The sequence below is a fragment of the Pinus tabuliformis genome, chromosome 9 (assembly GCF_031772625.1).
Source record: "Pinus tabuliformis cultivar Carrire ecotype Pingquan chromosome 9, CPIR1, whole genome shotgun sequence".
Taxonomy (NCBI): domain Eukaryota; kingdom Viridiplantae; phylum Streptophyta; class Pinopsida; order Pinales; family Pinaceae; genus Pinus; species Pinus tabuliformis.
Window position 1 is genome coordinate 973657361 of NC_142307.1, and position 21993 is coordinate 973679353.

At 31.7% G+C, this 21993-nt stretch overlaps 1 protein-coding gene across 1 annotated transcript; it reads left to right on the top strand.

Annotated features, from left to right (window-relative positions):
• Positions 1 to 6812: 6812 nt before the first annotated feature.
• LOC149151972 (transcription factor bHLH35-like) lies at positions 6813 to 11546 on the top strand. Its single transcript, XM_089440883.1, has 4 exons — positions 6813 to 7581; positions 7688 to 7924; positions 10848 to 11021; positions 11167 to 11546. Exons 1-4 carry the CDS (start codon positions 7120 to 7122, stop codon positions 11245 to 11247), a joined length of 954 nt encoding a protein of 317 aa, XP_089297009.1. The 5' UTR covers positions 6813 to 7119; the 3' UTR covers positions 11248 to 11546.
• Positions 11547 to 21993: the final 10447 nt, after the last annotated feature.

The following is a 21993-nucleotide window of genomic DNA, read 5'->3' on the forward strand; positions in this document are numbered from 1 at the left end:
TACATTGCTTGGTGAAGGACCACTATGCGAGAGTCCAATTTCATTAGATCCATGGGGCGTGTCATTGGCCTGAGGAAGACCAATGGAGATACTGTTATCACTCCTCTAGGCTCAATTAATCGTTCGGAATAGCTGTAGAGTGGTTAGAAAAGTAAAGGGAAGCAGCATCTTAGAGAGAACCATCATCAACAATGGTAGAGGGTAGCAGAGCTGTGCGTGACAAAGGCAAGATGATGGTTGTTTACAACACAAAGGTAGAGAAAAGCTTCAAGTTGAAAGTAGATCCACTTTTGTGGGAAACACTTTTTGAGATTGAGGCCAAGAGGAAACAACGAAACAAGTGGAATGCGCAAAGGAAAGGAGAAAAATAGAGGATGGAAGAAACATAAAAGGAGTTGCAAGAGTTGAAACAACAACTCTGGAAAGAATAGGCACTATGCAAAAGAGAGAAGGAAGCACAACATACACAAATTAATGAAACTGTGCCCATACAAGTTATAGACTTATCCAATAATTTCACACAAAGAAGACATGGTGATCAGTCATAGGAGCAGGACTTATCTCAAAAGATTGAATAGATGTTAGAGCGGATGGACACGGATGTGGTCCAGCTAGAGTCAGATCAGGATATTGACCTCATGCCTTGAAACCAAGAGGTCACCCCATCAACTTCACTACCTCTAGAAGTAGAGAAAGTCCCAAGCGATCAAGGAGACATAGATATCCTTGAAGACAATTCGGAAGTGAAGATGTTGAAAATATCTTTCGACGAGTCACAACACAGAGTTATGCATTAATGTAGAGTGCCAACTCTAGATGTCTACATATCTCCTGCGCAGTTTGAAGAACGAGCGATCATATCCGACATGTACAAGCATCCAACAAAATTGACTGATACTACCAAAGCATATGTCAAAACCACCAACTAGAGTGTTCGATTCTTGATAGTAGAGAACGACGGCATGGTTAAGGAGTTACAAGTGGCCAAGCAGGGAGGAGAATAGGTTACATCATCTGTGAGAGTAGAGTTGAAGAGAGAGATACTGGATGAAGTATCATCTCTCAAGACATTCATGCGGATGTTGTATTCCAGATTCGTCACCATGCATAAGTCAGTTGTCCATCTCAACAGTTGGCAGCAACGTTGTGCTAGGAGAGCATGCATCTTGTCAAATCTGCACACTATTCTCGATCACATGCAAACATGGACAATGAGGTACAAAGGATCCCCATTTCACTTACCAAAGATGATGAAGCTCAAGGTAGCAGAGTTGATTGCATGCATTTAGAGTCAGATTTGGAACTATGAGGAACTCCCACAAATCATCACTAGTTTGCAGGCTTCACACACACGGGTGTTCAGAAGCATGGATGTAACTGTGAGCATGCACGCGATCCCATCCTTTGGCACACTGACTGAGGCGAAGACAACGAACCAAGTTTTACTGGAGCTTGACACGTACTTTGATGAGTCGATGCGCATAGCCACGAGTACAGACTTGGAGATCAACTCATATACTATGCATCAGTATGTTGTTGGTCCAGCTGCACTCAAGACTATGATACACATGTTATCGGACGAGTTGGACAGAGGTGCCAAATCAATGTACCCGGATGCAATAGAGGCAAGAGTTCACTTTCAGTGGGATGTCAACATTAAGCACATGGACACCATCACAGACTACCAAGCTTGGCATCAGTTCGCCATCGTCGATCATCACGAGGATGTCAAAGAGTTGGTCTTCCCATAGTTGTATGAGTCTTAGTGATAGCTTGCACGTCTTGCTCAAGCCTATTTTGTCTCATATGGGTACATGTGCAGATTGTAATGCAACATCTTGTAAAATTAAAAGACCAAGTGTCGATAGTAGAATGTAACATTCATGTAGTAGTTGATGAGTCATGAGGTTAGGTGAAGAGTCATAAAGGGGAATTTCAAGGGTCACCCTGCCCTTTGCTATTTATAGAACATCATAACTCATTGTACAGAATTTCAGGATCCAAGCTTCCTATAGGTGTAACTTAGACAAAGTTTGGAGTGTATTATAATGCATCTTTGCTTCTACATAGTGCAAAGCTAGTACATCTCTTTGGAGGAGAAAGCGAAAGTAACTGTAACGCTCCGCTATTGGAACTAGTGGTTGGTCATGATTGTATTGTATGATTGGGTCTTTCACTCTTAATATAACAGAGTCGACACATTTCATGCATATGTTGTTATTGTATTTCAGGTGTCTTGGTTACTCTAATGATATATGTAGCTGTTTTCTAACTCATGTATGTATGGAATCTTTCTATATATGTATGTATGAATCTTATTGAGATGTGTTGTTGTTTTAACCATCACTTTGGATCATTGGCTAACCTTCTTTCCATCTTGTGATGTTTTTCTCTCATGTGTTCCCTTTCAAGCTGTGTGTCGTCACAAGTTTCTAAGGGGCACACTAATACCCCCATTACGTGTGTTAGACCCATTGATGCACCTTCCTTGACTTGTTACACATGTCACACCCTTGCTACCAACAAGGACATCCTGCTTGCTTCTGTGCGCAACCGTGATCAAGGCGATACTGTACTACCCCACTGCTGGGACTCCTGCATCAAATGGTCTAAGGTTTAGCTGGGACTTCTTACCAGGGAGATCTCGTGACATGTTGGCGGGTCCAGCACCGTGAACATATCTTCATTCTAAAAATGATATTTTTTTAAGAGAAAAAACCCTAATTACAAGATAATTCTTGAGTCATGTCAATAACTTAAAATTACAGGTATAAAATGGGACATTGGTGCCATATTATCAAGATTTACCCTAATTAGTTCTCGATATTATTGAAAATTTCTTAATAGTTTTGGGTTCAGATAAAGCTCACAAAACACACTTTTATTAAGGTAAATGTAACTTCGGAACAAAGATGAATGTTGCTTGCACATTCATAACATTCAATTCCAACGTTGTTAGTTGAATTTCCCTACACAAAAGTAGATAATAGATTTCGAAGTGAGAATATGCCACTTTCACATTTGAAACATGGTATAGGATTTTGTTAAACCTCATTTGTTACATTATACCTTTATGTTTTTACATTAAGGAAAGTTGGATGAAACACTGCAAATGGTTAATAACTTGTGAGATGTTAAATGACCTCTACCACATTAACACTAGCCTGCAAATTTCAAAAATATATGTTAAACAAGGGTGCAATGACATTGCCATATTCCTTGGAAAAATTTTGTTGTCAGCTAAAATACTTCGGTATCTTGAACACTATACATTTTCATTTTCCCATGAGAGCGTTTTTAGAAGACAGTTGTACCTTTTGGTAAATAAAATATAAATTTTCCATACAAATCTATACAAAGGATGGCTAACTTATAAAAAAAGCGGTATTTAAGTTTATAAAAAAAATCATCCACAGATAGAATTATTATAATCTCTACTTAAGCAGAGAATGCAATCATGAATTATCTTGTTATTTTAACTATAATTTTTATTAATATAAAATTATATGTTTTTATTTTTTGTCACTCTAATTTAATTATATTTAAATTAAAAATAGCTAAAATATAAAAATTGATTCACACTTTTTATAATTCAATAATTAAATTAAACAAATAACAAAGACACATGGTGTTTAATCCAACCAATTATCCTTTTGTCATATCTCTTCCATTCAATGTTGTTACTTGTAAATATTGCACTATACTAGAAATATGGAAATTATTTTTAAAATCATGCTATATATGGTTCCAAATATATTTTAGGAGATGGTTATTCATTGTTGTCGATAGTTGTGGGAATCCAAATCCAACCTTGATAGAGGTAGTAATTTTCAAGATACGTTCTCTTTTGACAAGATCACTTATACATGATATTGGGGCTTGTCTAGTGGCAAATTTGGGTAAAATTTTTAATAAAATCTGGCTAATTTAGTTGCGTCAACCATCCAAAGCAAACGTGTGCAAAATTCCAATTAATTTCAAACATAAACGCTAATATTACAGAAAAAGAACCAAAATGTGACTTGGTCACGTGTAGTTTTGGAAAAATAAATGACACCTACATTTGGAGCATGAGGAGGTGGTCAATCATTTGGGACAGCTTAGACTAGGTTATATGTTCATGTCATTTTCAAAATTAAAATTTTATATTTCAAACTCTATAATATTGATTATTAATTGATTTTTAGTCTTTGGAAAATATTTATTTGTTCAAAAAATGGTTTTTAATATATATAATAATTTAATTTATTCATGTTTTTCAAAATTAAAATTTTATATTTTAAACTTTAATGTTATTATTTCACCTTTAATCTTTGGAAAATATTTATTAATTTAAAATTGATTTTTAATATTATAATAATTTAGTTTTAAAATTTAATTGTAAATATTTAAAATTAAACTTTTCCATATACACTAGAATTTTATTTAAAATCTAATTATATATATTTTAGTAAATTTTATTATACTTCAGTGATTTTGATTAAAAATATAAATATGTCTAATAAAAAATTTTTTATTATAAATTTTTATTATATTGAATTGAGACTTATGTGATCTATATCAAATTTTTGAAAATTTTTTAGCGAAAATCAACAAAAAATTTTCTGCTGAAAAATCTTCAAAAATTTTTATTATAATTTTATAATCCCTTAGAAAACAAATCTCACTTTTATACGGGCGATTATGATCAATATACTACATTTTCCGAGGGATGGAGAAAATTTACATCTCGTTGATTTACAGCTCTTACATCCTTTTGTTTAGGGAATTCTGAAAAACGATTCTCATATTGGTATTGGCATCCCATGGATCAGATCCAACAAACGCTCACAGCCTAGAATCTAAGGATTCTTTCATATCCTTTTTTAAATAAATAAACCATTATAATTTGTTAAATTTCAATAGAAACACATTATTGCATAAGTATAGAGTGTCAGATGCTTTATGAGATATGTAGTACTAGGTTTTATATATATATTACATTTCTGGAATAATATCATATTATATTTGAAGTATATTATGTTGATATATTTAATGAAATTATATATGATGATATAAATTTATTTTACTTATATAACTTTATTTTATATATTTTTTAATATTATTTGTAATTATATATTTGGGATTGAATCTTTTATTTATAATTAATATTATTGTTTTTATTATTATTTTTAAATATTTTTTTTAAAATATTATCTATTAACTTAATATTAAATATGGAAAGATTTATACATCTTTCTTGTATTTAGTTTTTTTTTTTTAATAATTATAAAAATTTACCATTAATTTTTTTGGAAGAGATCTTTTTTCTCTAACTATATTATAAGGTTTTTTTTTTTTTGTCACTTAGCTAACATCCAATTCTAAGATTTGAATTCTTGTCAAACATGTTACCACAATTCTCTTCCTTGCTTATGGTCTTTCTTTCCGTCTCTAAAGTCGATGAACTTAGAAAAAAAGAGAGTTAATGAAAAATGTTACGTTTTAAAAGAACACAATAATCTAAAAAGTTAACACTACCTCTAGTTTGATGATCCTACAAAATAGTAGGTAACAAAGTAGACTGGCGCTTTTTGATTAACAAGCTAGATGTAGGGGAGTCACTAACATTTCAAAAATTGATGAAGCTTCGGCTCACCTAATCCCAAATTCAAATTTCTTTTTGAGCAAAAATATTAGTTGTTTAATTTGTATCTTATATTAACACAAAAAGATGTAAATCTCATGAGAGTTGACTAACTAGAGGACAGGTTGTGAGATAGTTCCACAAAAAAATATGGAGGAGCCCACTGGTTAAATGACAAATACTATTCACTAGTGCACCCCTTTCACTTTAGAATAAAGCTACATAAGTAAAGGAAAAAAGAGACCAATAGAATGGAGATCCAGAACACCATTTAAGAATAAATGAGGATGTGTCCTAGCTAGTGAAAAGCATTGTTCTAATTCTCCTTCTATCTATATACCTTTTATGGTTTCCTGCAAAATTTTAGAAAAAACTCGCCTAATCTTATATCAATAGTAATATTTTATATATAATGACTAATTTCTGTCTATAATAATTAATAATAATTATAACATAACTATAACATAACAAACTCTATTTTTTAATTTACATTTTTTATAGCGATCAAATAACATAAAAACATCATCAAATATTACTTTTAAAAATACTCAATGTATTAACTATACACAAACATATTAAAAATTTCAAGATACTTTTCCTAAAAATCTTTCTTATAATCCTAACAAATTCCCACCCTTCTTACAAAAGTCTATACCATAACCCTAACCAATTCCCACACTTACTTTAAAAATAATAAATAAATAATCTTATAAAAACGAATTTAATTTATTAAAATCCTTAGAAAAGGGAAACTAGTTTTCTAATTTCACTCACCTTCCATTACACATAAACAAAAACTCTTCACCAACTAAATTTAAACCTAAAATTACACCTTATCCCAAGGAATAACCTACTGCGAATTAAAACGTCGGAAAACAACCTAATCTCGTGGTCGGAGAGAAAAAAGAAATATGCTTTTGTTATGACGTAATAAGCACACTTTGTTATGACGTAATAAGCACCCATATGTTAATCAGCTTTAACTTTTGTTATGTTATTCTTAAAATAACCAGTTGTCATATTCTAGTACCACTGGTGATAACAGATACACGCGGAAAAGTATTAAAAATAAAATTAATTATTGAGTATGGGCTCTTAACAACATGAATGATTGAGATATACAACGGAAGTAGAGTACAATAGCGTAATGAGAGGTAGACAGTATGAATATCAGTAAATTAAAATTTTGAAAACAGAAGCTTTGACCAATCAAACAATAATCGGCCCATAGGCTTTAAACATAAAATATTTTGAAGCCCGGACTGGATTAATGCACCATTGAAGTAGATTTGATCCAGCAGGTCCTGTGGTTAAATTTTGGTTGACTATCATTTTGGGCATAATTTCATTAATAAAGATTTGTGGTTCAATTTTCCGCTATTACAATCCTGAGCAAGATTATGTATGTTTGAAAGCTGTTTCATGCACAATTGAGGAGCTATATATATGCTTGAATTCTGTTCTATTCACAATTGAGGGCAAGAATTTGTGAAATGGATTTCAATGGTTTTGACTGTCTGAGAGAGTTAAGAATATTAGAAATAAACCCATATAGTTTTGATCATGGATTTGCTCTCCAGGATATGAGCAGTATTGGATCTGCAGAGCTTTATGAAAACTTGTCAGGGCAGACAAGTAGTTATTCGGATCCGAAAACAGTAGAGAGCCAAACAGATCAAAGTCCCCCGATCTCGGCTTGCAGCGGAGATATTGCAACGAATCATCAAAATGGGAAGCTCTGGATGGGTATGGACGAAAATTCGGGGCTGTTGGAGTGGGAGGACAACGATGCGGAGATCGCAGGATCGAAACCTGCTACCAAAACTTGTAAGTCTGACGGTAGTGTGCAGCAGGAGCGTCCAGCGTCCAAGAATTTGCAGACCGAAAGAAAGCGAAGGAAGATACTGAAGGAGACACTTTTTAAATTGCGTTCTGTAGTTCCCAAGATCAGTAAGGTTTGTATTTTCCACTAATTATTCCTCTTGGAATTAAATTAGTTGTACTGGATTTTGCTTTAAGGTTTAAGTATGTCAGTAAAATAATTATTGCGCGTGGCAACAGATGGACAAACAATCAATAGTTCGGGATGCTATCAGCTATGTGTTAGATCTGCAAAAGAATGTCCAGGAGATTGAAGCTGAAATCCAGGCACTCTCCAGCTCTAACAAGCCTGATCATATCCAAGTAGTTACTTCGGAGATGACCACACCCCAAACAAATGCTAATTGTGCCTCGATCGAATCCGCGGACATGAAGAAATCTGCAAATAAAGGGACAAATCAGGGAAAGATACTGGAAGTAAGTACTGTAAATCCTGCTGATTCAAAGATCTCTGTGCAATTATCTGTGATTTATATTTGAACGTTTTGGATGTTTACATCGGATTTATTTTGGCATTTTTTCCCTTTTACATTATAAGGATAATATTTTTTTTACCACATGTATGAAAATTTATATTCTTAAAATTTAGAAAGAAATTAGAGGGGTAGACATGTTTTACAGACTCACTCACATCAATTTTTATACTACTCTCTTAAAATTAAAATACAAAACACATAAATAATACTTATAAAATTTAATAAATTTTAAATAAAAAATGGTTTAAAAATTCTCAACAAAATTTAACAATTAACAAATTAATTTTACTTATTGTAAATATTATTTGCAAATAATTTTATATTAATATTATATGAAAATTTAAAAAAAACCGTTAGAAAACAAAATATTAATTTTATATTAATATTATATGAAAATTAAAAAAAAAACCGTTACAAAACACAATATTCGAGTGAAAAAGCATTATTACACATTACCATTTTTACATTTCCAAATCGTTAATGATAGAAATTTTTTTTTATTGAGAATGGTAAGGAAAAACAAATATATTCTGTGAAGATGTCATAAAGGGATAAAGTAGAGTATGTTTTAGAGCATGGTATGTTACATAAATTTTGAAAATGTCAAATTTCTTGTTGTTGATGTGAAACTATATGAATTTTTTTAATGTTGCTTGTATTTTTTTTGGTTGTTTGATAGCCGAAAAGATTGGAAAAAGGTTAAATCTTTAGTTATTGATTTAAGTTTATAGGATTGGTATGTTGTTTGTAAAATAATTTATTTTTTGTTTTTTGGGAAAGTAAAAAATTAAAAGTTGTTAATTAGAAGTATATTTGGTAATTGGGAAAAATGGTTTTTTTTTACTGAGGTATAAATCATTGCAGGTGAAAATAATATCATGATGATAATATTATTGTAATTGTAATAATTTTGTGTCTATAAATATTATTTTATTAACATTCACTTTCACTTTGGAACTGAAACAAAAACTAATTTCTTAAAACAAATATATTCAGAGTGAATTAATAATATATTCAAATTTAAAATAAATACATCAATTAAATTAATTAATTATCTATCTATATATATATATATATATAAATATATGTTTTTATGAACATAATTATACATTACATTATTGTTTCTTGAGTGACAGTGCTGAGTCACTCTCCATTAGCGGGGGATAGTTGTCCCCACTATTAATTTGAGAAATTATGATAAGCTTTCCCACTACTTTTATTTATATAAATAACATTGTTCCAACTCACCCTAACAAACTACACTTTTAATAAGTTCTAAGAATGAGGTCCCATGATTAGGTGGAGAGGATTGGTCCTCACACCTCTTATAGTCCTATCATATCCCTTAAAGTTCTTCCACTCCCACACAATATTTATTCATTGAAAAAAAAACTTACACTTCTAACTAAATTAAAACAATTTTAAATTAAAAACACTTCTACACTTCTAACTAAATTAAAACCATTTTAAATTAAAATAGTCCATAACAATGGAATCATATAACGATTCCAACAATATAATATAAATGGCATAGCTTCCATTCGTCAATGATTACCCTCACTATTTATGCTCTCTTTCGTCCATTCTTATTATTATTTTATTTCCAACGTAAGCTATGCAAAGTCTTGTTTTGTAAGAAATTTTCCACACTACTTCCGTGAATAACTTACTAGAATAGAAATATGAATCAATATGTATCTTAATACGATGACAGCTTTAGTAAAGCTGGGCGTTTCATATCTTAATGTGTTCAAATCTTTAAAGACACGATTCACTTTTTCAAAATTGGATCCCCACTGGAGTCCATTCTCAACTGCGTACCCCACCGCAGCAATAGAAAAATTATGATTATTTGAAAACTCTTGACCACGGTAAGAGCGAAAATTATTAATTGAAAATGATTTGATGCGTCGGTCATCTCGGAAACTGCTCAAATAGCGGCTCTAACTTCGTGTTCACACGCAGAACTTTCTTGTTTGGTGTTTCTGGCGAAGATCTGCTCTCTTGCATGGAAGTCATGTTTACACTGCTGAATTTAATTTGTGTATTTTTTGATATTTAGAAATTTTTGTAGAGAGTAATGAAATTATAGTTAATTTTGTAGGTCTTAGTGGTAGTTTAAATATTAAGGGTTGTGAAAATAAAGTGTTATATATGAAAAGATTTCAGGTTAAAATTTTTATATGGTTAATTGGTAATTACTGAATACTAATTAATTGAAAACATTTATTCTTTTAGAAGTGAAATTATTTTGTTGATAGTTAGATTGTCAGTTGAGTCTAGTTTGGGTGGTGGGAGGAATAGTTGTATCTTTTTTTTATCCAGGTTCAAGTTTAGTATGTTAGGCTCTAGCATCTATATTGAGAGCTGACTTAGTACTAGCAACCTCTCTCTTGCTAGAGAATGAGGCAAAATTTCTTCCAAAAACCAATGTCCAAAAATAATTTTTAATTCAATTAAATTTAGCTTGAGTGGTTCACTGAAATAGTTACTATTCTCTCCACAACAGTAAGTCTAGAATAAAATAACATTGTTAAACTTGAAATCTTAACACTCTAAAATAAACTTTGTTATGCTTGACATGTTGACGCTCAGAAATAGAACAACTTTAGTACAGGTATCTTTTTTTGCCTTCAGGCTGAGAAAGAAACTGAATATCTTCCCAACGATACCCAATGCCCAAAGTTAAAAAAAAACACACAACACAAACCAACAAAACAAAACTATCTGCTCTTTTTGCAGGTCTTGAACCGATTTTGGCTGACCGAAATTCGATTTTCTTTCTTGTTCTTCTGGCAATAGTTTTCGATTATATTGAAATTTGAAAGGGGTTTGGTTGATTGATGCCGCTGGGGAGAGAACAGGTAGACATCTGTGATGCTGGGGAAGGGGGGATATACCACGTGCGAATAGATGGTGAGAAAGAGGCTGGCTTATTAGTGAAGCTGATGCGAGCCCTGGAATCTCTTCCACTGCATATCATGAATTCAAACTACTTCTGCTTAGATGAAGCCATTCACTCCACATTCACTCTCGATGTAAGTAACAAGAATCGACTTCATGAGTTGAATTTGACGATAGAGAGATATTATAATGCATTCATTGGATTAATATATATATATAATCGATCGTATTGTTTCGTTTAACCATAACAATGAAAATTCATTTTTTATGACATGACAGGGGAGCTCAATGAAAATCTCAGGAGCAGACAAGTTGGAAGAGATGATTCGCCAAACCATCGCCAGTGCTTGGTTGGGCTAAGTCAAATTATTACTACATGAATGGTGATGGTGAGACTCGTTTTTTCAGACTTATGAATAGGGGCCGCCTTTGGAAAATTTCTGGACAGACACCCACCTGTGACTATCCTCTATTCATATCATTTCCATTCAAAAGGGTTTCTAATATAGTTCAGTTGTGTGATTCAAAAGTATGCTGGTAAAGATCCAATCATTGCGACGGTGTTATTTATTAGATGTGGCATGTTATGTATTTGCCAACGTGTTGTTGTAGACTTGGAAATTCCACTCTCTTCTATTAAAGAAGGATTACTTATTATATTTCATGTGTTAACCTTTTTGGATTACTTACTATATTTCATTTGTTAACCAGTTTGAAATTTTTATTATATATATATATATATATATATATATATATAAATAAATAAATAATATTATGACATTGGATGGTGTTATTTTACAACCAGTTATGAATGAATGTGTAGTATGACATGTTTCTAATAAAATAATAAAAAAATAATGTCTTTCTAAAACACAAATGAACATATTCATATAGATAAAAGAAATTACAATATAATTCAATATAAAGAATCTAAAATCATGCTTCAAATTTTTTTAATTTTTTAGGGGTGAAGAATAAAGAGGACATTGTTCCCGAGGGAACATCTTGGTGCATATGGTAAGCACGTCGCTACAGGATGGCGGGCTGGCCTCATGAACCTCTTATATTACCTTGAGTAAGAGAGACAATTAATAATGGCGTGGGAAACCTCAAGTCATATTGGGTCTTGTGGAGGATGGTGAGCGCATTAACATTATGGAGGGTGGCGGGGCTGATCGATGGTCATTCTGCGGTGGAAAGAGTTTTGGATCCTATGTGTGGAGTTTCGGGAGCAAAGGACAGTGTTGCAGAGGTGCTCTTGGCTAGTTGAAGGGTCGACACTGTCGTAGAATGTTTCACCCCTGCTGGTAGGTGTGGGTAGCTGTCAATTACTGAATTGGGCAAGGCAAGAACAAGTCTGCGAGGAACATGGTGTATGTGCATCTGATGGGGTTGGCTTGTTTTGGCTTCTGGTTTGTTTGGTGCAGTTTCAGTCAGGGATGGTTGTGAATTATCCTTTGGTGGAGCAAGATTATTGAAGTGTGCCTCCCCAGCTAGTTCACAAGGTCCTGGGCTGTGGGTTGGTGCCATTGGCGAGCCTATTGTGGATTTCGGTTTGCTGGAATTGTGAAGGGTCACTTCAGGGGGGTGTATGCTGCTGGTTCGAGGTGGGAAATAGCTTTGTAAGTTGTGCGTGCTCAGTGCCGGAGGGAGAGGAGGTTCAACCGAAGCTAGTGGTCTTGATACCTACATGGATTGTTTGGGCGCTATTGGAAGGGTGGTCTTCGTCTTTCTTAGGTGGTGTTAGGGTTTCAAGCATGTAGTTGGTTCCTCGCTCAGGGCAGTGCTCAACCCAGGTGCCGCATAATTCGGGCAGGCCTGACATGGCTAAGTCTCGACTTCCGCTCGAGCTAGTGTCTCGTAGTGGTGTAAGGAGTCCGGATGGTCTAAGTGCAGTGGGTTCAAGCTACTCAGCACCAGGAGGCAGAGGTGGTGGCATGTTAGGGCGTTCTCGATGCTTGGAGTCAGCAGCTCGAGGGGGTACATGCGAGGGCTCAGCTAGGAGTTGTGATGGTTATGGGTGTTGTGTGCCGGAGTCACAGTCAGCGGCAAGGCAACATGGAGCACTTTCAAGATGTGGTTCAGTCAATTCTGGATCGTTTGGAGAATTCAGAGCAGTTATACATGAGGAGAACGCCGAATTGATAGCAACTCTGAAGAAAATGCATTATTTCCAATGTCATAGCCGGGAGCGTGTTGTGGTCATCTGGCGTGGCCAAAATTTTCTATGAGAGAAGGTTGAGAAATTGGAGGCATGGATGGCCCATTTCAGGGAGCATGTCCAATTTTCCTTTCGTTATTTGCCGCCTCCTAGTACAACTCTAATCAACGCAACTTCCATCACCTCTGAAGACTAGTATGGATACAAGTGTGTTATATGTTCTATATGTTTACTGGATCCTATGGCCTTTGAAATTGTGGACTGTGTCACTCTTTGGTTTTTTGTGTCATTGTCATATGCTTTCGGCGGTAGTCAACAACCTTGGTCAAGGTGAGACTACCTGCATTTTTCCTCTAATGTATTTCCTTTTGAAACTATGAATGAAAATTTGACTTACAAAAAAACATATTCATAAATTGAACCTTTAAAAGGAGAAACCATATCCTATAGATATATCAAAATCTCTAAAGACAAATATTTCGACATCAAAATTGTAATATTTGAAAATATTATTTGATGTACTTTATTATAATTTTGTCAGCATCCTTAAATTTATTATTATTATTATGATTATTATTATTAGATTTAATAACTTTGGATTAATATTTTGAGAAAAAGTTTGCATTTCAATATATTTGATTCTTCTAAGTGTATGATAGATGCAGAATTAGATGAATCTAGATTGGTTTTATAAAATGTATACAAAAATATATGTGAACAGTAATAATAATAAAATTTAAATATATTTTCAAATTATTATATTTAATAGAATATTATAAAAATATTAACTAGCAATTGCACCAGATGTTATAAAGGAAACGTTGTAAGGCATAATCACTTATATTATGCCAAATTTATCCAACATAGATTGCCTCTCAATCTTCAAAGATGCTCTTTCAAGTTCCAATAGAAAATATTTGATAAAAAATATGTTGTTTTTCAATATTGAACTGTCTCATTGATCAAAAGCTTACAGTATATAGGAATATGAGGAGTTATCAATCAACCTCTATTGAAAGTTTCTAAATCATTACCTCATTTTCATCATTAAATGAATTTACATCCCCAGAGATGAAATACTTAATATTATTTACTAATTATTTCATTTTCAGAGTAATATTATAATACTGGATTTGCTAAAAGAATGAGATTCAACAATTAAATAATTGAGGTATACTTATACTTAATATTATTTACTAATTATTTTATCTTTGAAGTAATATTATAATACTAGATTTGCTAAAAGAATCAAATTCAACAATTAAAGAATTGAAGTATACTTAATATTATTTACTAATTATTTCATCTTGGGAGTAATATTATAATACTAGATTTGCTAAAAGAATGAGATTCAACAATTAAAGAATTGAAGTTTCTTTCATAATTCGGTAAAAACTAAAGAACATATATAATACTACTAATAAAGTTATTGAATGAGATTTCCACAAAACTGCATAGATAGATTAATAATCCACAATGTCTCATTATTCTTCTTAATTTTATTTATAATTTTCTAAACTAACCAATGATAATTTTATATGAAATTGGGAAATAATAAGTATCTATATATTTTCATAGAACCACGACATATTTGAAAAATTAAAATATTTCATTTACTAACGGGAGATATCACAATAATTGAGCAAAAATAGCTTTACATTGATTAAAAGTATAATAAAACATAATTTACTGAATAACAAAAATAGCCTTCAAATATAATAAATAAATAAATAATTAAAAAAAAAACAAAGTTCTACAAAATTATTATCAAATTTAATAAATAAATATATAATTTACTATATAATTAGGTTAATGGTAAATTCTATATCAAAGAAGCTTTATAGAATCCAATATTGAGCACTAGTCGAGAAAATCAATGTAGACAGAAAAGCTACTTCACATGATAATGACTCTCAAGTCGAATCGTTGATTCTTTTCAACTATTTTCCAAGCTACGACGGTGGAGACAAATGTTATAAATGACGGAAATTATGAATGGACAATTATTTGAGAAAACTGAATTACTTAATTGGCTCAGTGGACATGAGTGACACCCTCAGTAAATTCAATACTGATTTAGTGGACACGAGGATCATCGCAGGATGAGTTAGTCGATCGACTTTTCTTGGAAGCTCCGCCATTAAAGTCGTTTTATCATACATTGGATGGCCCAAATTCTTGGGAAACAAAACCGAGTTAGTTACTCTTAATTTATATGGCAGCGGTTAATCAGTCTGCCATAGGGTATTAAATGTCTATTAAATGTCTAGGAGATGCAGGTTGAATAACCTGATAACACGGGAGCGGGGAGATTGGGCATTAAATAAGAAATAGGAATTCGTGTGTTATCGGGCTATCCAGCCTGCATCTCCCAGGGCATTTAATGCCCTATAACAAGCTGGTTAGCCGCTGCCAATCTATATTATCTCACAAACAAACATAAAATTATGGCTTTGTGAAGTGGACTCTCAAAGATCCTTTGTTAGGAACCTACTCCGTATATGAGGGGATATTATGAATGAATGGTAGCAGGTAAGTTGCCAACCCACTCCGAGGGCTTAGCATCTTGGCTTCAACATGAAGTTGTTGGTGTCAACTCTGAATCGTGCACAGTGCGAGGGAATTTCGTTGCTATGGCTGATACAACAAAGATTGTCCATGGTAGAAGAATCTAAAGCAAAAAATTTGTCATTACCAGGGTGTGAAAGTCAAAGCCTAAAGTCTTTGCTGTCAATGGCAAGTATTTTGTTAAATTGATGCAAAGAACAAATTTGACTGACATTCAGTGAATCCACTGAAGCTGGGGCTTTATTTTTACAGACAAACAAGTAGATTCTACAGTAGTAGCTGGGACATTAAAACCTTGAAATAAAAAGCAGCAGTTCATATTTTTTTAATATTTATTGCATTTAAATTCTATGTCTTAAATCTCAATCGAAAGTTATCTAGTATGACTAAAGTTATCCATCTAGAAAATCAAGCGACACCAACAAGAAAATGGAGTTCGACAAAAAACCATTTTCTTTACAGAACACTATCCACAGATGCTGTTTTTTTTTCAAGATGCACATTACATTCAAGGGCACCTCCCAAAAAAATTGGAGTTCAACAAAAGTGGCTCTTGCAAATAAATGAATTTCAACACAAAAAGAAACACATAACATTCAACTGGCTCAGCAGGTATGTGGAGATTAGTAAAAGTTTCCCAAAATAATAGATTCAAACTTGTTTGGTCATCAAAAGCATTCATATAACCCAAATCTTTATTTTTTGCACGACGCTAGGTAACAACTCAATTGCAAGCTTCTCACAGATAATACATTATAGAGTCCACACACAACTTATTCTTTTACATCGTTTGGATATACAACACCTTTCTTAGCATTTTCCCGACTTAATTGAAAAGCACAAAAAAAACTGAAACACTAAGAGTCATCTTGTAAGCCTAGTTTAAAACAGAAGTTGTTACATGGAGAAACTAGGCTAGTAAAAAACTGAAAAGGAGAACCAGATATCATTGTAGAGCGCATTAAACGGATGCTTACCTAACTGTCAATTAAAAAATTAAAATAGTGGGGACTTCATTTAATAAAAAAATACCAGTTAAAAGAACTCATTGTAGCATTCTACCCTTACCAGCCAACCAATTTGCTGCATCTTGATTATTTCTCCAGCTTTTCAATGAAACGACATTTTATAGAATCTTTCACGATTTCGATGCAGTCCGCAATCTCTTCGAAGAAAACAGGCGGCTCTAATCCTCGGCTTCCGAGCACAAGCTCCCTCAGGGTTTGAACGCTCGTCTCTCCCAGCTAAGTCTCTATCCATATTACTTGTCAACTTTGTTAGTGTTCGGATGCTGGCTTATTCTCGACTCGAATTAACACATAATTCAACCCACTAATCTGAAGTCATTTTAGAGGACCTGTGTCAAGTGGCAGATTAAGGGATCATACCAATGGAAATGTCACTTGGGTACTCGGTCAAGTGCGCACTTCAACATCAACATTCGACCAACGAATTTGACATTTTATGCTTGCTCTAAGCTAATAAACTTCTATACCATTGCCATATTCAAACCAGTTATGGGAGCAAGGTAGTGATGCCAAACTTTAGAGGATTAACATGTGGCTTAGACAAAGGTTGTCAAAACCTGTTGTTGGTTGACTTAGTTTGCCATAGAGGTGAAATCAATACCGACTTTCAGGCGATTATATTCATGAGATGATTTTGGTGTATGTATACATGGTTTAGACTGACCAATGTTGTCAGAATCTCTTGTTTGATTTAGTTTTGCCATGTAGGTCAAATTAATACCCAAAATCAGATTTAGGTGATGTGATTCATGAGATAATGCATATAGTCTCACATAAATTTATCTTATCAAGCTTTATCCTTATAGATAGATATTTTTTATTGTAAAATTATTTTGTGGATATGATCACAGTTGGAAAAATAAAAAGTGGATTATTTTTTTGAATGATTGATGTTAAATGTTTTAATATTTGAGAAATTTCATGAATAATGAAGAAGTTAAACCATATCAATAAAATTTTCATAATATTTTGGAATCTGCATAAAATGATGAAAAAACAAAATGAAACTGTATCAGCAAAATTTACATAATATTTTGAAATCTGCATATAAAGATGAAAAAACAAAATCTATAGTTAATTATTTTTACTAAAAAAATACTTAATATAAAAAATAATGAAATGTTATAATATATTTGAAATTAATTTTATTAAATTTTTAATTTTCTTAGCCATCAAAACTAGCCTTGAAACCAAATTTTAGAATTTTGGAATATAATTAACAAAGTACAAGTTAGATATACTAAATGTGATTTACTAAAAAACTATTTTCACAATTTTATATGGTAACGAGACCATATAGCTAGCTTTCCTCCACTTAGTTTAATTATTGAACTTTCAAAAATATGAACGAATTCCCAAATTTTAACAATGGCTTAGTTTAAATATAGTTAAATGAAAGTAAATAACAATAAAGATATAATAGGACAATATTTTGTGCAAAATTGAAGCATTGTATCCGAAAAATCTATCATGTAATTGAGTGTACCATTAAATTTATTGAGTATGAGTGAAATGGGTAGATTGACTATTGTGGTATGAAATTGACCCATCTTGCTAGAGAATCTGTTGTGCAGTGGACTATAGCATAGATGTAGATAAAGCACTATTCTTGGTGTGATTAATTCTCACCTGAAGTTATTCTATGCCTTTTGCATTAAATTCTTTTATTGATGAGTTTCTTTTACTGTTGTTGAATTGTTTTATAAGATTACTCATTACGGATGTAGTACAAGTTTTCTAGGACACACACAACCTTATTAATATACTAAAATTAGGTTACTATTGTATTATGTGCTAATATTATTATCTATTGAGTTTTTAACTTATATGATACCTATAATATGTTAGTTAATTTATAGATTTATATTATTAGTATATTATACTTATTATATAAGGTTTATTACCTATTTATAATTTAGTGGTCTAATATAAGTACTCAATTAGTTTATCTTGATAATGACCTTAACTAGTATAATTTACCTATACTCTTAATATTAGTTTAGGTACTTAATTATAGGATAATAAATAAGATATTATAAGGTATAATGTTATTACCATACTTATGTGTTAAAGTTATAATATGATAATAACTATTAATAACAATATCACTATAGTAGGGTTATCTGTTTAATTTCTTATTTGGCAAATATAGTTAAGGCTAATATTAGGACTACTATAGTCGATAAGTAAAAATAATAAGGATATTATATGATGAGGCCTTAATATTATACTATTATAATTTAAATATAATGGCTATAATTATATATCTTATAATGAATCTTATAGTTAATAAGTATACTAATAATTTATAATCTTCTTTATAATTATAGGCAATTCCAACTATACAAAATAGGAATCCTTATAACCAAAAAAATGAAAAACAAATTATTTAATATTTATTCTTAACCTTGAAAATTAATGCATAGAAATCATGGAACAATTGGATGTTGAGCCATAGATCAATATACCCAGCAAAATCAAGAAAATCATGAATCATTAAATCATTTTATATCTAAAATATTAATCATTAAGTCACTTTATATCTGGAATATTACATGTTACAAATGCAAATAGTACACACTAATTAACACATTTTACCAATGTAAATATCAAATTATGTTGAGCTTAAATCCCTTTTAGATATTTAAATATCATGAGAATATATATATATATATATATATATATATATATATATATATATATATATATATATATATATATATATATATATATATATATATATATATATATATACATTGTACAAAGCATGAAGTTGTCATCACCACTCTGAATCAACTGCATTACTTTCAATGCCATGTGAGAGAAAGAATTGTAGTGATTTGGTGGGGGCAAAACATGCTAGGAGAAAAGGTTGGGAAGTTGGAAATGTGGTTGGCTCACTTCGAGCAACATGTCAACTGCACATATTGTGGCTAAGTTCGACCAACATGTCAACTACCCATATCGCTCTCCTCCCCCTCCAGGGACTGAGCCGGATAATCCAATGTTAATTACTTTTGATGATTGAGTATGGTCACTGGTTTCCTTCTAGTTTTGTGTGTCTTTTGGTGCTTTTGGCCTGCTAGACATTGGACAACTAATCTACCTCTCTTTCTGTTTCTTTGTAATATGGTAATAGAAATGGTCAATAAATGTAGTCAGAGTGAGACCATTTGCATTTTGACATCTATATATTGTTTTTTTTTTATGAATGAATAGATATTTGACTTACAAAAAAAAAATATAACATTGTACGCCAATATAAAAGTTTCTTTCCTATTAACAAAGTAGACTTAAAATTTTTACTATGCTATAAATTATTTAAATATAATTCTTATAAACAATCCATTCTAAATGGATTTTCAAACCATTACTTTATTTTTTGATATGGCTTTGGTAGGTTTACAATAACAATAAATAATAACAATGAATTAAATAACCCCATACACACTTACTTTTGACTTGTCTCTCTTATAATTTGTTATAATAATGTTGCATAGCTAGCGTTCCTGCCATTTACTTGAATTATTGAAATTTGAAATGTATGAATGAACTTCCATATTTGAACAAGGGCTTAGTTCAAATATAGTTAAATTAAAATAAAAAACAATCAAGATATAATGGGACAAGACAACTCCACAACTCCATAATAGAGATATTTTATATGCTTTATCATAAGTACATCAATGAATATGTTAACCAATCATTCCAAATTTTATAATATATTATTCTATAATGTCAAAAATTAAATTTTAAACAAATATTAATCACAACATAAATAAAATGATGATTATACATTCACTCAAACTCCCCATGCCACCTAAATTGATGACCAAATATAGTTTTATGATTAAAAGCATGTGTACGATAATAGAATTTAGTATTTTTTAATTCATAGCTAATCTATAATAAATTTGAGTTAATTTATTAATCAGACTTACACATCACAACTTATTCTATATACTTAATTTCTTATATGAATGAATAAATTTAATTTTTATATTTTATATTCAATGTAAAGTATGAAAAAGTCATAAATGTTTAAATAAACCAAAAAAATGATTAAGTGATTATTCACTTCCTCACTTAAGTGATTATTTATATAATACAATGGTTCTACATCATAAAGGAATGACGCATACGTAGTACTATTAGATATGACACCACCATTGTCAATTCTATCTTATTAATTACCTGTCATTGGAACCAAATTTCTATGTAACAAGAGAAACAACATAAAAATCGGTATTAAATGGACCTTATGGCCAGTGATTTTCCTGTAAATCCATTTTTTAACTCTGATATCCAAGAAGAGGATGAATTTTATAGATGGCGAATTATTTACTCTGAGTTGTAAATGCTAGCAGGGTTCCTCATGTACAATAGTGTGTGGGACAAGAAACCTCCACAATGTCGATAATAGCATCCAATGGCAATGAATGATTGATGAATTCCAACAGGGGAGACCTTCATCAGATCCATGTAAGAAGCATGGGAGTTAGCTTCCAGCATCCTTAACATCAATGTAGGATTTCTATACCAACATTTATGAACTGACAATTGTTGGTACACCAACATCATTGCACAATAAGAGTCAAACTGGTTCAACTAATCAAAGTGTTGAAAAAGAAAAAATTAAAATATTTTAAAGAATAAATTAACTTAGTTTCTAATGTTAATTTTGGAAACATATGTTTAATTTTTCAGTCAAACTGGCATTAATTGGAAGACAACCATATATCCAATATGTTATTCCTACAAGCAACAGGATAATAAGCCAAAGATTAGATAATTTAATGCAAAACAATTCGACGAGGATATCTCATGTAATAAGAATATTGTATAGTTTTTCATAGATCAGAATTAGTGATTATTTTCAATCATGTTGGAAGGTTGTCGGAAGGAAATTAATGGTTTATTCTTTTACACTCTATACTTACCTTTCAAAATAGCCATAATAGAATGGGGTACAAGAAAATTCGCAATGGAGGTGTTGGGTAAACTGGTACTTCAACTAGTTCAACCAATGTGTATGAAGGGTGGTGCCTACTTTGTTTATGGGTCATGATCATGAATATCATTGGGTTCTCTTACATCTAAATCTACCCAATCTACATAGGATTCTACTTGAAATGTCATCATGTATATTCTGGATATAGTTACTAAACTTTCTTCATGCATAGGGAGTTCTAATGCAGAAGAAGTGGAGAAGAAGTGTTCTTCTCAATATTTTCAATAGTTAAATATAATTACATTGGAGACATCAACAATAAATGACTCAAGAAGAACTCACTAAATTCAAAATGAATATGACACCTGATTTCACAGTTATGACACCTAGTAGGTGGT